Source organism: Leguminivora glycinivorella, chromosome 22, assembly GCF_023078275.1.
Source record: "Leguminivora glycinivorella isolate SPB_JAAS2020 chromosome 22, LegGlyc_1.1, whole genome shotgun sequence".
In the NCBI taxonomy this organism is placed as follows: domain Eukaryota; kingdom Metazoa; phylum Arthropoda; class Insecta; order Lepidoptera; family Tortricidae; genus Leguminivora; species Leguminivora glycinivorella.
The window spans coordinates 1152238-1169195 of NC_062992.1; the positions used below are offsets into that span (position 1 = coordinate 1152238).

The 16958-nt window shown below is 38.0% G+C and overlaps 1 protein-coding gene across 1 annotated transcript; it reads right to left on the bottom strand.

Moving 5' to 3' along the window:
* Window positions 1-435: 435 nt before the first annotated feature.
* On the bottom strand, window positions 436-14099 carry LOC125237980. Its single transcript, XM_048145239.1, has 6 exons — window positions 13967-14099; window positions 12139-12223; window positions 11006-11119; window positions 6531-6723; window positions 5637-5783; window positions 436-525 (listed from the first exon to the last, which is right to left on the bottom strand). Exons 2-5 carry the CDS (start codon window positions 12220-12222, stop codon window positions 5650-5652), a joined length of 525 nt encoding a protein of 174 aa, XP_048001196.1. The 5' UTR covers window position 12223; window positions 13967-14099; the 3' UTR covers window positions 436-525; window positions 5637-5649.
* Window positions 14100-16958: the final 2859 nt, after the last annotated feature.

Consider the following 16958-nt stretch of genomic DNA (forward strand, 5'->3'; position numbering starts at 1 on the left):
GATAGGTTAACCCACGGACCACCCCCTATAGACATCCATTATAAGACGACTCGCGGTCACCAGCCTTGCTATTATTTGCACCGATATAAGCGCGGGGCTCGCCGTGCCCGTTCAGTTGCGATCAAGTAACAGACCAGAGAGCAGCGCGTTTTTTGCAATACAAAAATTGAAAAAGGGTATTTAGATGCCTTAAAGAGGTAACCTTTTGAAAACTAATATAAACCTCATCTGTCTGCAGCACAATTTTATTGCTTTGACAGCGTCTGCCACAGCCACTGTGGTTATTGGCGTGGTGGGTACTACGGCAGACAACCACTTTAGTGATTTTTGGTGTTCAAAGGGTTAAACGCCACTTCAAATTGTCAAAATTGATTGGTATTATCAGTATATAGTTTAAAGCTAATTAATATAATTATGTATAATAAAAGAGTTTTATGATTGGAATCACAATTTATTATCTTACAGAGATAGTTCTTATTTTACATTTGTCTACTCTACCCAAGCCGGTCCATAGCACCACGCCAACTGAAAAAGAAAAATAACACGGCTTATAACAAAAAAAGTATTGAAAATGAAATATTTATTTTTCAAGTAGGCATATTACAATGCGCATATGAACGTCAAATAAAGCTACGCCGGCTCTAACCCTACGCCTCAGCCTCGAGAAGATTTCATTATTCACTTTTAATATCCAATTAATAGTCCATGGGCCAGTGAAGAAGTCGGTATAATTTGGGGGTACTAAGTTTCCTTTTTACAGCAGTTAGGTAGGCTTAAAGGGATGTTAAAAAACCATGATTGCCATCTCAAAATGGTAGCTAAACAAAATGGCCGCCAATCCAAGATGGCGGATATTGAGTTTTAAAAAATCGACCATAACGACAGAAGTATTGGTCCGATTTCAATTTTCTTTGTTTCAAACGAAAGCTCTTTTTATGTACTCAAATACTTGTCATATTCATTGTTTCGATAAATTCAACCATTAGTTAGTAATTAACGAAAAATGTAAAAAAAATATCTTTTTTTCTAAGACTTTTTGTCAAAAATCATGTTTCTACAAAATATCTTGCATATTTTAATAAATATTTAAATGCAGAAAAATAGTGCCATTAATCACCTTTAATTTGATGTATAAAAGATACAGACGTAATTTACAAAAACACATAGAGGCTTAATTTTAATTCTGTCTTCGTTGAAATTCACCGTTGTGCATACAGTACTAAAAGCTTCAGGTCGAAGTTGTAGATTACTAATATGCTGTTTTTAGTATATTTATTTATTTATTGAAACTTTATTGCACAGTAAAAATATACAGTTACAAAAGGCGGACTTCATGCTACATTGCATTCTCTACCAGTCAACCTTTAGGCCAAACAGAGAAGACCAAAAAAGGTGCGGGATATGTAAAGAACACTAATAAAGACATGATTATATATAGTTATATGATATTTCTGCAATTGTACTTACAATTTTATTAAGAAAAGAACTGAACATGATAGTATCCGAAATCCATTAGCTTTCAGAATATAATAAAATACGTCATAGGACTCATAGGACGTAAAGTACAGTTTTAGATATTTGATTATATGTATAAAATTTCTTTAGTTATGCAGCGCCAACCAACCGAGATAATACAAAATAAATAAACTAGACATTGTTGAGTTCCTATCTCATCACATTATTCTTTTGACCACCATGGTGGGATATTGCCGTCGTTGGAAATGCTTCCTAAGGACGCTAACCATGGCCATCAGTTTTGCCAATTACATTTGGGACCCATGCGGGCCTTCTTAACGCCTAATTTTGCTCAAATAATCGCGATTCACGTCTGTCTGGTGTCCGGGGCACGACATATTCTTTTTCACTATTTGGCGTTTAAAAGGTTAAGCGATCTCTGATCCGTGTTCGAGAAAACTTATATTTAGTTAAAATAATCCTTGCATACAAAAGGTGAAGAACACACCCCAAAAGAAAAATATAAAATATATATAATGCATTAATAAGGCATATCTATGAATAAGTATCCGACTACTAATAAACAACGTGATATAGGTACCTACCGAATAAACCTTAATTCACCTACGCACAGAAATATATTACTTATTACCGCTAATGTAGATTGTAGAGCCAATATCACTAATATCAAGCCTTCAAGACAATCACAGGTAACAGATTAATTTTCTCCTAATTTTTCGAACTTTTATGGGCAGGTCTTGTTACTGGTTTCTGGGCTATGCTTCCAAAACAATACACGCATATTCCACCTCCAATCACGACTTGCGTGCCCTGGCCCGGCCGAAGCCCATTTTAGAGTAGCAATCCGATCTCTATAACTCTGACCCGTCGCCGCATCAGCATCATCTCGTTTCGCTTCCATCGTAGAAAGACATACCGAACGTGTTGTGCTCTATATGCAACTTTTAGCCTCTTCATTTAGTACATTGTTAGTGTCCACGTCTCGCAAGCTTATGTCACGGTGAGAAGTACCCAGTTACACACTGATCAAACATGTTGGTCTTCAGTGACTGGTATTCTGGCCCTTAATACGTCCTTTAGCCTAGAAAAGGCATCCAAGTCCTCCCTGTGATCTCCGCCGGCAGCGAGGCCGACCCAAGTCTCTGTATTGTGTATGGTTCGCCACAACTCGACGTTTTGTGCCTATTTTGCGTGATGTGGGGGATTTAGCTAGTCCTGCCCGCTTATCTCCTCGAGAAATCCTATTAGACCTTTAATGTTGAGTAGGAGAACTTTGGAGAGGTCTCTCGGGGATCCGAGATGTTTTTTCCTGTATGGAGCCACTCACTCCATCACCAGGTGAGAGGCACCCTCGTCACAGGGGAATTTTCATAGCATCTGTTATGAAAATATGTTTGTTAAATAGTCTACGACCTGTTCTGACATTGATGGTTACCATTCTCATGCGGACTTTCCCTAGTTGAAGCAGCGTCTTTGTGAGTTTTCCATTGATGCTAGGCTTGGCTTGTTTGAAAGCAGCATTTGATCTGGTTTTGCCAGTGTGCTGTGTGTAGTTTCCTATTGAGCATACCTTGTTGAGGGGCATCAGGAGAATCGGCAGTCGACCCCAGCTGCCTGGCCAGCTCGTAGACCACATCATCACCTCGAGATCCACTGTGTCCTTTGGTCCATTGAAGGATGATTTTGTTATTATGACTTACCTCTGTTAGTCGTTTATGGGATTCCTTAACCCAAGCTTTATTGGTTGTTCCGGATAACTTGTCCTGTTACTTGTTATAAAGGCTGATATATGGAGCTTTGGATAAGCCTGTCCTTGCCGTAACTTTCAATTTGTACATATGTTTAACTACTTTAACCCAACACTCACCGACGGCATACAGTTCCTCCAGCATCTGACGGGGAACATGTGCTTCTTTGAAGATGACGATGTTATCCGCATATCGAAGATAATTGAGGCATACATTTATAATCTATCATCCCTATTGCGGCTTTTATAAATGCCTTCCTGTTTAAAAACTTGGCCAAATTGCATAACCCCGGAGTTCCTCTCTAATAATTGAGATTCGTCGATACGGGTGCAAACTTTTCTTCTGATTCAATAGCAGGTTGCATAGAAACATTCGCATTTTGGTACACCTGTTATGAAAATTCAACTCACGGTAATTAAAACGTCTGTTATTAACGTCTAACATTTTTCGTTCGGTAATGACCAACAATACATGTTAATAATATTTGGCTCTACTTTAAGCGGTGATAAATGTCTCAAAGTTTGTCCAACCGGTATTTCACGGCTTCGTTGTTTAGCAATCGGTAAAATATAGGTAAGGAATATCTATTAATGCTGTACTAAAGAACATTTCTAAAGTTTGCCCGAATTCTGGGGGTGCTCTTCACTAACCCGCTCGTGCGTAGGTTTTTTTTTCAAATCTGAGAGTCCTTGAATGCGGAACGATTTTCAATCCGGAATACGATCTTAACCCTTAAACGCGAGATGATGACGAAGTATTCCGTCTCCCAAGCACAATCGAAACAGAATTGCATTGCGAATTCGCGAATATATGAGCGAAATTAGGCATTACGGAGTCCCAATTTCATTGCATTTGGCGTCCGTATCGTTGGCGTCCTTGGCAAGAATTTCCGGTGACCACCGTGGCCGTCCGTGGCGGTCAAAAGGTTAATGGTTCTACAGTCTCGACACATGTTAGTCATATACCTAGTACACTTAAATACTTAATTTTCATCATTGAGGTGTGTTGCACATATGGTATCTAAACAAATTTTATCCTAGTAGGTACTATCGAATACCCACAAATTCATTAGTATCCATGAATTTGTGGGTATTCGATAGTACCTACTAGGATAAAATTTTCATCATGTTCAATACTATTATTATAATTGTACAATTGCTAAAATAAACTAAAAATAGCATATTTGTACTCTACAACATCTTTTAGTACTGTATGCAGCCTAACTGCACACATCTTTTAGTACTCTATGCACTCCAACCTGAAGCTTTTAGTACTGTATGCACAACGGTGAATTTCTACGAAGGCAGCTTTAAATTTAAGCCTCTACGTGTTTTTGTAAATTAAATCTGTATCTTTTATATATCAAATCAAAGGTGATTAATGGCACTATTTTTCTGCATTTAAATATTTATTAGAATATGCAAGGTATTTTGTAGAAACATGATTTTTGACAGAAAGTCTTAGAAAAAAATTTTTTTTTTTACATTTTTCGTTAATTACTAACTAATGGTTGAATTTAGCGAAACATAGAATATGACAAGTATTTAAGTACACAAAAAGAGCTTTCGTTTAAAAAATAGAAAAATGAAATCGGACCAATACTTTTGGAGTTATGGTCGATTTTTTAAAACTCAATATCCGCCATCTTGGATTGGCGGTCATTTTGTTTAGCTACCATTTTGAGATGGCAATCATGGTTTTTTAACATCCTTATAAGCCTACCTAACTGCTGTAAAAAGGAAACTTAGTACCCCCAAATTATACCGTTTGGCAAAACTGGACCAGCTGGCCCATGGACTATAAACTTTTAATATCCCATGTAGATAAGGGTTAAGAATTTCACCACCCACTTTCTTCCCGTGGGTGACGGGTATCATAAAAGTCTACTGTGAGTTATGGATTAAATTGTGGTGTACCTAGGCGAGCGGCTGGCAACTTGTCACTGCAATGTAACAATTTCGTTTTCTTTCAACCCTTTAACTCTGCCTACCCCCTTGGAGTGATTTTATGTATGTGAACTTGTAATATGGCTACTCCATGCTAGATGCTATAAGGGTAATTCCATGTAGCAGAGTAATGTAAGTGACCAATTATTTGCATGTTTTTTTATTCATGGTGCTAATTTAAATATCAATATATCTAAGGATTAAAAGTAGGCTTATCTAGAGATAAATTAAGACTTCAATTTGCATCATAAATAAAAAAACATGCAATGAAGTGGTCACTTACATTACAGTTACGTGGAATTGTCCATAACATACCCTGAGTATCTGTTTACTTCCAATGGTTGTTCTCATAGCCCCCTTGGAGGCAAGACCGTCCACGGGGTTGATTTTGTCCAGTATACGCTTCAGCTGTGATTTCTGTTTCTCATCGCTGAAGGATTAGGGAAGCATTCGTTCTCATAATTACCTCGAGTGTCAGTTTACTTCCAACGGTTGTTCTCGTAGTCCCACTTGGAGGCAAGACCGTCCACGGGGTTAATCTTGAGGTCCAGCATACGCTTCAGCTGCGCCTTCTGTTTCTCATCGCTGAAGGAGTCGGGCAGCGGGCTGTACACTGTAAAGAAATAGGAAATTAAATTTCAGATATATTTGTATTCATTTCAGACAGTTAGTGGCATATTACTTCTTAGCTTGACTGTTGAGATGGTTCTGAGAAAGATTTTGGCTAAATAGATTAACTGTTGGAATTAAAAAGTTCTTGTAAAGTGCTGCCCTGACTATTTTTTTTTTAACTTTTTAAAGCAGTAGCAGTAACTTCTGCTCAGGATGTATATCTAGAAAACAAGCGATGCTCGAATAGGTCCCTAGCCGTTAGCCTACAACTCCCATCCACTCCCAGGAACCTTAAGGTCTGGGGCCCGTTTCTCGAAAGGTACAAGCCTTGTATTACAAGTGTGTTTCCATGACAACCCATACGATTTGACAGTTCGCGCACTTGTAATACCTTTCGAGAAACGGGCCTTGGTGGTCTACACACTAAAATGCTACATATAGAGAAGACTATGGCCCAAGCGTGGAGGAATATGAGAAAGTCCTGTTAAATCTTAGAACAAATTAAATTATTCTCATTTGAAAATATTTTAATTTGTATTTTTAAGTAGTAACACTACTATTACACTATAAACATTAAATTGTCATATACAAAGAAAAAGTGACCAAGGCCTCCAAGTGTTACTCGGTTAACGGAGTATGCTGGTTCGATTCCAGCTCGGAACACTTGGAGGCCTTGGTCACTTTTTCTTTGTATATGACATTTATTCAAGTCCTGTTAAGTCCAGCAGTAAGAAGTAAGTCTACTCACCGAACAGTTTCATGCCCATGTAGATCCAGACGGACAAGGAAGCCAGCACCAGTCCCCAGCCGACGATGCCCTTCCACTCCCCGGTGGGCGCCTTGAACTCGGCGAAGGTCTGGCAGAAGGAGGCGCGGTACAGCGCTTTCTTCTCTTCTATCGTTAGCTTCTTCCAGTCACCCTTTTCCTTTTCGCGAAGGACCTGTGGAATATTTTGTTAGATTTGTAATAGACGCCCACAAAAAAAAAACCAGTTGGGGGGCGTCCATTAATCGCGTCATACTGCATAGGGGGGGAGGGGGTCATGAAAAAATCACCAAATATCACCATGGGGGGTGGGGGGGTTAGGAACATATCACGTGTATTTTTTTTGTTACACTAACGTAAAGAAAAAAACATATTTCTGAGCTATTTTTATATCAACTTTTACAGTCAGAACTTGCGTTGTGCAGTGCAAAGAGAACAGAATATAATAGAATATAATTTATTCGTGAACACAGTCAAGATTAATTACACATTACAACACAAACAGAAAGGAATGAAGTGCCACGAAATGGCTTCATCTCAGCGTGTTGCTGGTGAATTCCAGCGCTGATCTTCCGATGAGACCATCAAGTGAGAAAAAAAGAGCTGTGTGCAGTCGGTTATTTTTAATTCTCAAAGATTTTTTTAGTTTGCCCTCATCACGTGTACACGGACAGTCGGTTATAGACGGTCAACCTAATCATGGCACTGAAAAAAGGCGGCAAATTTGACAAATGTGAGCTCACCGGCCAACTGTCTTCAAAAAACGCGTGCCTTCCTAAACCTTGACGTTGGCGGAATCATAGACGAGCCATAACACAAAAACCGGCCAAGTGTGAGTTGCACTCGTGTTGCAAGGGTTCCTTACATCACAAGAAGAGCTAAAGCGCCTTCTGGAGGCGCTAAGTCATTTTTGAAAATAAAATAATCGATATTTTGAACAGTTTATAAAAAACCGGCCAAGAGCGTGTCGGGCCACGCTCAGTGTAGGGTTCCGTAGTTTTCCGTATTTTTCTCAAAAACTACTTAACCTAACAAGTTTAAAACAATTTTCTTAGAAAGTCTTTATAAAGTTCTACTTTTGTGATTTTTTCATATTTTTTAAACATACGGTTTAAAAGTTAGAGGGACACTATTTTCCTTTAGGAGCGATTATTTCCGAAAATATTAATATTATTAAAAAACGATTTTAGTAAACCCTTATGCATTTTTAAATACCTATTCAACAATATATCACACGTTGGGGTTGGAATGAAAAAAAAATCAGTCCCCACTTTACATGTAGGGGGGGTACCCTAACAAAACATTTTTTTCCACTTTTTATTTTACCACTTTGTTGGCGTGATTGATATACATATTGGTACCAAATTTCAGCTTTCTAGTGCTAACGGTCACTGAGATTATCCGGGGACGGACTAGGGTTTGCTCCCGGGAAATACCGGTACCGCAAGTACCGGGAATTCCCGGGATTTTTGGCCAAGCAAAGAACCGGGAAATCAACTTGAAAAATCCCGGTACTTTCGGTACTTTCGGGAAATACTTTTTAGTGACATATTTTGCTACAAAATTTATTTATTTCTGTTTATATTATGTACACAGTTAAAAAATAGGCATAGGTACAGTAACACGCGCTTTATCACTATTTAATACCGGGTGGCAGTGGCAGCCGTGGCCACCGCGATACCCTAGCTAGCCCTACTAGCCAGTTCAGTAGTCGAGTTTTGTATTTTTGGTGAAGGTTTGTTATATTAATTTGTGTATTTATTTTTTTTCTCTCAATCTCATTTCTCATTTGACTCATTTCTCTGCATGTTATAAAACTGTGTTCGCGAATTTTGCGATAGACTCAAAAACTACTAAACGGATATTTGTGCGTTTTTCACCTATGTATGAATAGAGTGATTCTTGAGGAATGTTTAAGATTTTGTTAGTATAAATTGATTAAAACTTGACTATATGTGCTAAAAGTCGGTAAAAATCACGCTGCTTAAGAGCTTGAATCGAAAACCCTGCCCGCACGTACCGATCGACTTATAACAAAATAATGTATGGTGGAATTGTCGCTCTTACACATAAATGTAGGCCTAGAAAAAAAGTCGGCAATGGCTTATGTCTAACTTTTAAGGATAACTGCTATAAACATGCTAAACTTTAAAAAAAATGTTTACATATAATGTGGTATTACGGTATTCCACAGAAATTTCCAGAAAATGACTAATTTTCTCGAGAACGATCCCTCTGACTAGCAAAAAAATAGTGCACCATCTCAAATGTTTTGTTTCCTTTAGTTTACATTCTTTGTTTCAAATTACATGTTTGGGGAATTTTGTGAGGTTTTACTGCCGGTCTATAATCAATATATCTTTAATAGTATTTGTCTTATTTCTTTTACTAAGCGATTAAACATCTCCCAGTAATGGCAGATCGCTTAATCGGAGCAATGTATTGCAACAGCAACCGTTGATGCCTATGGTTGCCAGATAGTCGGGTTTAGGCGGAATTCTTCACGATTTTTTGCTTGTTCTCCCGACTCCCGATTCATTATAATAAAAAAGGCAGATAAAATAATACGCTGAGCGAGGGCGGTGCGGTTCGGTTATGGTAATATAATAATAAAACATGTAAAATGCCAAAAAATATGTTGTTTTATTTGAAAAAGCGAAAAAATTTGACCAGTCCCGAAAGTACCGAAAATCCCGGGAAATCCCGGTTCCATATTGCTCCAGTACCGAAAATCCCGGTTCTTTAAAACAGTACCGGTACTGCAATCCCTAGGACGGACGGACGGACGGACAGACAGACATGGCGAAACTATAAGGGTTCCTAGTTGACTACGGAACCCTAAAAAGACGAAACAAAAATGAATGTTCATGTAATATTCAAACGCACTCAACACTTTCAAAAGATTTGGTAACTCCTTGCAGCCCCAGTGAGTGAAATTCTTAATTTTGAGTTTTTTTCTTTTAAGTCCAATTTAGGCTTGACTCTTATTCTTATATTTCTTATTTATAGGTTTTCTTGTAATCTATACATTAAAGGCTATCTCGGGTATTTTTTTGAAAATTTAATGCTAATTAGTTTCGGAGATAAGGGAATGGTCATTTTTGCCTGTTTTCTTAAATTACTTGAAAATTACTTGACTGAAAATTATTAAAAACATATATTTTTGAAATACGTATTAAGGGCCATTTTTTTCAAAGTTGCCCACCCCACTTTTTTTGTAACATGGGTATTTTTTACGCGATTCATATTCGGAATCGCGAGGTCTTTTGATCGTGATAGGAGAAAAAAATGTCCCAAGATTTCCATATTTTTTTAGACCTTCCATTCCGTTACCGCCATACAAAATGTATGAAAAAATGGTAACTGAATGGAGAAAAACCTTGGGACACTTTTTTACTCCTATTAGGATTGAAAGAGCTCGCGATTCTGAGTGGAAAGCACATAAAAAAATCCAAATAAAAAAAAATTGGGGCCCAATTAACGCTCTTTCATTTAATATGTAACACGCTAAAAAACTATTTCAAAAAACTTTTATTTCTAATTTTCACTTTTACCCCCCAAAAGTGGCCCCTATAGTTGTTTTTTTATTTTATTTAAATGTAGCCCGTCTTTGAGTCACAAGTTTACATATGTGTGCCAAACAAGTTAATCGGTTCAGTGGTTTCCTTTTTGAGGTACGGAACCTTAAAAATGAGGGGGCAAAGGTTTAATTCTCATAGAAAATTTGAATTTCGCGCCAAGATTTGGTTGATTTGTGGGTTGGAAAAAAGTCTACTTAAGTTGCCAAAAAATTACACGTCATATTGGCTAGGGGGGGAGGGGGTCCTGAAAATATCACCAAAGATCACCATGGGGGAGGGGGGGGTCTAAAATAAGCCAAAAACGTATGACGCGATTAATGGACGCCCCCTTGCCAAGATGAGACCATAAGGATCTCTTGTCATAGAGCTATCAGATCTCATGTAGAGTAAAGATTCTAACTCTACAGTCACTGGCAACATCGCAAAAAAGAAGACTGCATAAAAATCTGACACGCTTTTATGGCTATAGAAATAAGAATGTGTCAGATATTTTCGCGGAGTTCTTTTTGTGCGATGTTATTGCCAAAATGTACATTGGCCATGAACTAAATGTCGCTTGCTGGTAAAATAATCGAAATTGAAAGATACTTTCATCCTCCATTCTGAGGTGGATTCCAACTTTTAAATTTTTTTGCTGTTTGTAATTTTGTATACAAGTAAAAAATACTAAATCTTAGTATGAAGTTGATGCCGTCGATCGCGCGGACCCGTCCGCTTTACTCTAAATAGTCTAAATGCTCCCTGAATTTACTACACGTTAGTCCGGTGCGTATCACTCCGCGCAGTCGGTCCGCGTGACACTAAAACCAGCCTTAGAATGGTCACAGCCCTGAAGTGTTTATTGTAATTGCAAGACACGGCATATCATAAGCTTACCTTGACGTCGGGGGTGTCGGGACGGAAGCGCACGGCGGGCAGGGGGAAATCAGGCCTGTCCACGTAGTTGGGCTGCCCGTTGAACCCGTAGCCCACCCATTCGCGGCTGCCGATCTACAACCATAAGTCGTTTCATTATGAAAAAATGGAAAAAAAATAGTCATTGTTCGTTAGGAAATTAAATAACTATCACAAATTTCAAACCAACACCATATTCTCAAATGTTTAATCATGGGTTAACAACCCAAAATAGAGCTCGGCGCAGGAGACTGAGGAGGCCCGACCCCAAATAAAGGGAACAGGGTAAGAAGAAGAAGTGCCAGACAGACAGATGGACAGAGTCCGCACCATAAGGTTCCTTTGTATTTGGCACTTGGTAGTGCAAGAAGATATGAAAATATGTACTTAAGAATGGATAACTTTATTAAAAATACGTTGATACATTTAGAAGCATATTGATAACAGCTATGTATGTACTTATGTTTGATTTTTTTTTGAATTTTCATTTAATCACTACATAGTATAAAACAAAGTCGCTTTCTCTGTCCCTATGTCCCTATGTATGCTTAAATCTTTAAAACTACGCAACGGATTTTGATGCGGTTTTTTTAATAAATAGAGTGATTCTAGAGGAAGGTTTACATGTAGGTATAGTACCCGTGCGAAGCCGGGGCGGGTCGCTAGTTTTATTATAAAAGTCAGGTATAATATGTAAGGTCGCGGGTTCGAACCCCGGCTCGTACCAATGAGTTTTTCGGAACTTATGTGCGTTGCCAGTCGCTTTTCGGTGAAGGAAAACATCGTGAGGAAACCGGACTAATCCCAATGAGGCCTAGTTACCCTCCGGGTTGGAAGGTCAGATGGCAGTCGCTTTCGTAAAACTAGTGCCTACGACAAATCTTGGGATTAGTTGTCAAAGCGGACCCCAGGCTCCCATGAGCCGTGGCAAATGTCGGGAGAACGCAAGGAGGAAGAGGTATAATATGTACTTACAAAATCAAAAAAAGTTGAATGTAAGGTACATTACTATGAATAAGTAAAATTACTAGCGAAGTGTGTAAAAATATTTCCCATAATAAACATATTTTTGAGTAAGTTGTGTGGGCAAAAACAAATTTTCAACAAGATATTACCTTGGACAGCTCGCTCATGGCACGGGTGCCAGCGGGGACGCGGACTGCATCTAACAGCGCTCTGCGCATCAGGTAGTTGGCCATACTGGAAATAAAGCTTTTGTTTAATACTGGAAATGGACTGGGACTAATTTAACGGACCCTACTCATAGTGGTGTGTCCCTGCTGGTCAGTAAGGCTGCCAGAGCTCAATGAGGGTGTAGTGTGCTGGTGATGGAAGGATCTTCGGAACTAATTTGTTCAGTTTCTTGTCCTTTGAGTCATTGGCAACCCAAACCCTCCTTAGAACTTGTGCTAAGTACACAGCAAAAAAGAGTGTACAAGTTTCTAATGGGTTGGCAACGCGCACGGGAGTTGCAGGCGTCCATAGGTGATGGTGACCGCTTTTCATCAGGTGGACCGTATGCTTGTTTGCCACTGACGTAGTATAAAAAAAAACAAAAGCTAGCACAGTAACCCTACTAAACGAGCCCTAAACATGCAGAATTTTATTTCGGATAAAATGAATGAATTTTATTAATGATCTGACCGATGAAGTTTTCTATTTTGTTAAAACTTAATAAAAATATTTGAAAGACACATGTAGTGTTGTGCTAGCATGTCAGCTTGTGCTACTCACTACAAGCATAAATGATGGCACATTCAGATTTATAAAAAAAACAGCAATTATGAAGTTGACATGGGCACAGCGTAGTAGCAACCCTAGACGCCACTTCTTATCTAACCGCGTAGTGAGAGTGTGGAACAGTTTGCTCGAAACAGCCATCAGTGCACCTACAGTGAACTCTTTTAAAAACAGACTCGTCAAATATTTTATTGAATGGACAAAACACAAGTGCATCAGGACATTGACGTGCACATATCAGCTTTAAGCTGCCTGCGCATTAACAAATAATAATAATAATTATAAAAACAAAACAGAGAATCCTACTTTGGCACTGAATGTGTTAATTATGCAGGAGAGTTGGACAACTTGAAAGTAAAAATCTTTCCACAGTACTTATGTCTGTACATCGCCATTCTTATGGAATATTTATAAACAAAAGTATCAATGCGAGTTGAAGGACATTTCTCCAGCTTATTTTGTAAATATTGGCTATGATACTGGCAGGTTTACTGAACATGCAGTTGTACAAAACAAGAGAAGTCAGAAAAAAAGTAGATTCTTACATTATTAATTTACCCTATGTAGATTTATATTTGGAACAGGAACATAGTCTTTTTATCATTGAGCTATTTACACAAACAATGCATGTTAGTAAATTTATGAGTAATTTGTCCTTCTTTTTTTATGAAGCTACTTGATATATGTATTTAGATGTAATACTTTGTAATGAAAACAAGGAAAACACTTAACAAAAATGATGAATTGATGACCTAAAGAAACTTTAGCAATGTGAAGTTATGAAGTAAATTTATTATACCTTACGGTCTTCAATAGGTTTTTATTTTCAGCATAGATGGATTAGCACAGCACACTAATTAAATAGGTTATAGATAATTATTTACCAGACGATAAGGTTACGTTATGTCAATCGATAGCACGTTACATAACGGGAAAATAAGAGAAAACTCCATTCAGGACTACATAATTTTACTCCAAAACTTACGTAATTACTAAAAAACTTGTTTTATTAATCTTAATGACAAGAGAACATCACTAATTTCAAGAATTAAACTTAATTCCAAATTCCAATCGGTACTTGTCTAATGTCAATTTTAGACATATACTTAAACTCTTTGAAACAATGTAGGACTTTCAAACTACGAAAAATAAACACACATCGCATAAAAAAAGAAAATACGGGTAAACAATTGGATAAATTACCTGGAAAATTTAGTTTCTTTTCACGTGAAATATTTTATCACCACCCAATATGACTGAAAAACTCCAGTGACATCTGACGGATATTTCGCGAAGTTATGGCGTTTCGTTTCACGCACATCTGTTTCGATGGTTTCACTTTGAGGAAGTGGAAATGCCATTTTAATAATTTGTATGCTTTGTAATTATGCATACATAGTATAATTAAACTGAAACACATAGGTACAAGTTATCGAAATAATAAGATGAAATTTTTGTTATGGACATGGGCAGTAAACACTGGGCTAGTTTACAATGTTTTAGGCTCCCCACAGACAGTCTTAAAAATTCATAATCTTAAAAAAAACTTGTATGCAATCTGACAGTTCATACTGACACTGACAAGACACTGACAGATCTGTCAGTGTCAATTGCATACAATTTTTTTTTAAGATTATGAATTTTTAAGACTGTCTGTGGGGAGCCTTAGTCGCCTTTTTCAATCGAAAAGATCTCTGTGCCAGAGTACATACTACATTACACCTAACATACAATTTTGAAAGTTTGTCATATTTAATTGATTAATTTGAGTGATATTACGGCGAATTTTCTTAGCACTTCATATTTAGTGCGTAACAGTGGCGTAGCTATGCATTGGCGAAATGGGCAGCGGTACAGTTTCGCGCCCTAAGGGGCCCCGCACTAGGTCCCTTTTTAGGGTTCCGTAGTCAACTAGGAACCCTTATAGTTTCGCCATGTCTGTCCGGACGTCCGCGGATAATCTCAGTAACCGTTAGCACTAGAAAGCGGAAGTTTGGTACCAATATGTACCCAGCGCCGGCCCGTGCACTCGATCAGGGTAGAGCGAGTTTGAGTTTCGGCGCCCTTGGGAAGAAGTTTCACTAAGTAGGAAAATAAATCGCGAGCGTAGCGAGCGCGAAATTTTTTTCATAGTATTGCCGTAATTTGAAGATTAACGCAATACATAATTTATGGATTTCATCATACAGAGTGCGAAAGGGACAAATGGTTGAACTTTCGTAGTCGCACCCTAGTATATTACGTGTGAAATAACAAGCAAAATGGAGCACTACAGTGGCCAAGTCAGGAGCGCATTTCCGGAATTTGTTCTAACTAAAAGAAAAGATAATTATAAATAGTAAGCGCGAGCGAAGCGAGCGCCATTTTTTTTCCTATTGACTCAATTAATTATTCCCCGCCAGCGGGGAATCCGCGACCTTTCAAGCTTTTATCGTCTGCGGAGCTGCGGTCTTTGACATATTTTGGGGTATTTTGACTTCACAGGGCGTCTATGTTCCCGACTTTTAGGCCTTATATTTCGCCATCACTATTATTTTTATAATACTAAGAGTTAATTAAGAGATTAATTGTGGACTTGATCGTCACCGTCGGGATGCCCATTTCGGTATTTTGCCACTAAGTGATCTGAGTGCTTTGAAATTCGCTCACCATCTGCTATGACTCACAAAATTGCGCCTCTCTGAGCCGTTTTGCGCCTTTGGCTCTATGAGGAGCTCCGCTTTGGACTATCGGGTAGACTCATATTTTTGCATTTGGATAGCGACGTAACTTTGCCGTTCGCCGCACAACAACGTGGTTCGTCAAGAGCTAGAATCCTTTTACGGCGCCCTAGCATCAGCGCCCTTATGAATGGCAATGTGGTGCAACATTCCACTTAATCTGAATTACAAATCTAGATTTTCAATAGATGGATTCATTTCCGACTCCTCTCGCCATTTTGTGATATGTGCGCGCCCACGCAACGTATAATTTTTTGTATGGATTTTTCCACATTCTCGATTTTGGCGCCCCCTTACCATGTGGCGCCTAGAGCGGCCGCTCCACTCGCTCTACCCTTAATCCGGCCCTGTATGTACCTATATCAATCACGCCGACAAAGTGCAACAATAAAAAGTGGAAAAAAATGTTTTATTAGGGTACCCCCCCTACATGTAAAGTGGGGACAGATTTTTTTTTTCATTCCAACCCCAACGTGTGAATCGTGTGATATATTGTTGGATAGGTATTTAAAAATGAATAAGGGTTTACTAGAATCGTTTTTTGATAATATTAATATTTTCGGAAATAATTGCTGCTAAAGGAAAAAAAAGTGTCCCCCCCCCTCTAGCTTTTGAACTATATGTTTAAAAAATTTGAAAAAAATCACAAAAGTAGAACTTTATAAACACTTTTTAGGAAAATTGTTTTGAACTTGATAGGTTCAGTAGTTTTTGAGAAAAATACGGAAAACTACGGAACCCTACGCTCTTGGCCGGTTTTTTACTTTTAATACAAAGTTGATATTGCTTATGTTGATATTGATAAAAGACCAAGACCAAGGTTTTTTATTTATGGTTGCATTTTTAGTTAGGTATCCAAGTACTTAATTAAATATTGCATAGTACATTACATAAGATCTGATAATTATCAGACAGTGAGTGCCTTATAGTTTCGTCATAGCAACAGTTTACATGAAAATGTTTTGCTGACTCAATTTGGAATAGAATTTTTGAAAGATGATAGTTTTTGCAACTGATACATAGTAGTACATTACGATACAAGTGCGATAAATAAGAAATTCGAAACGAGTGGCGATGAATTAAACCACGACCTTAGAGAGAGTTTTAAATCGACTTGACCTTTTGATTGAAAATGTAACAAAAAATCATGATGAAGATGAGTGTTAAAAAAATGAACAAAACACTTCGAGAAAAGGTATTCGCTTAGCTCGTCTTGGCGGAGCACTTCCGCGCCCCCAAATCTATCTAATAGAATGACTAATTCTGATTGCATGACTAAAGTCAATGACGTCATCGTCATCTTGAAGAAAGTAAATACAATACTTACCATTGTTTTTCAACCTTCAAAACATCTGCCCCAAATACTTGTGTATTTAACATTATTCAGTTCCGAATTAACTGCTAATATTTACTTTCGTGCTGTAAGTATATAAATTGTTTCAGCTAATGAGTTTTGAGTAGAAGTAAAATGGATT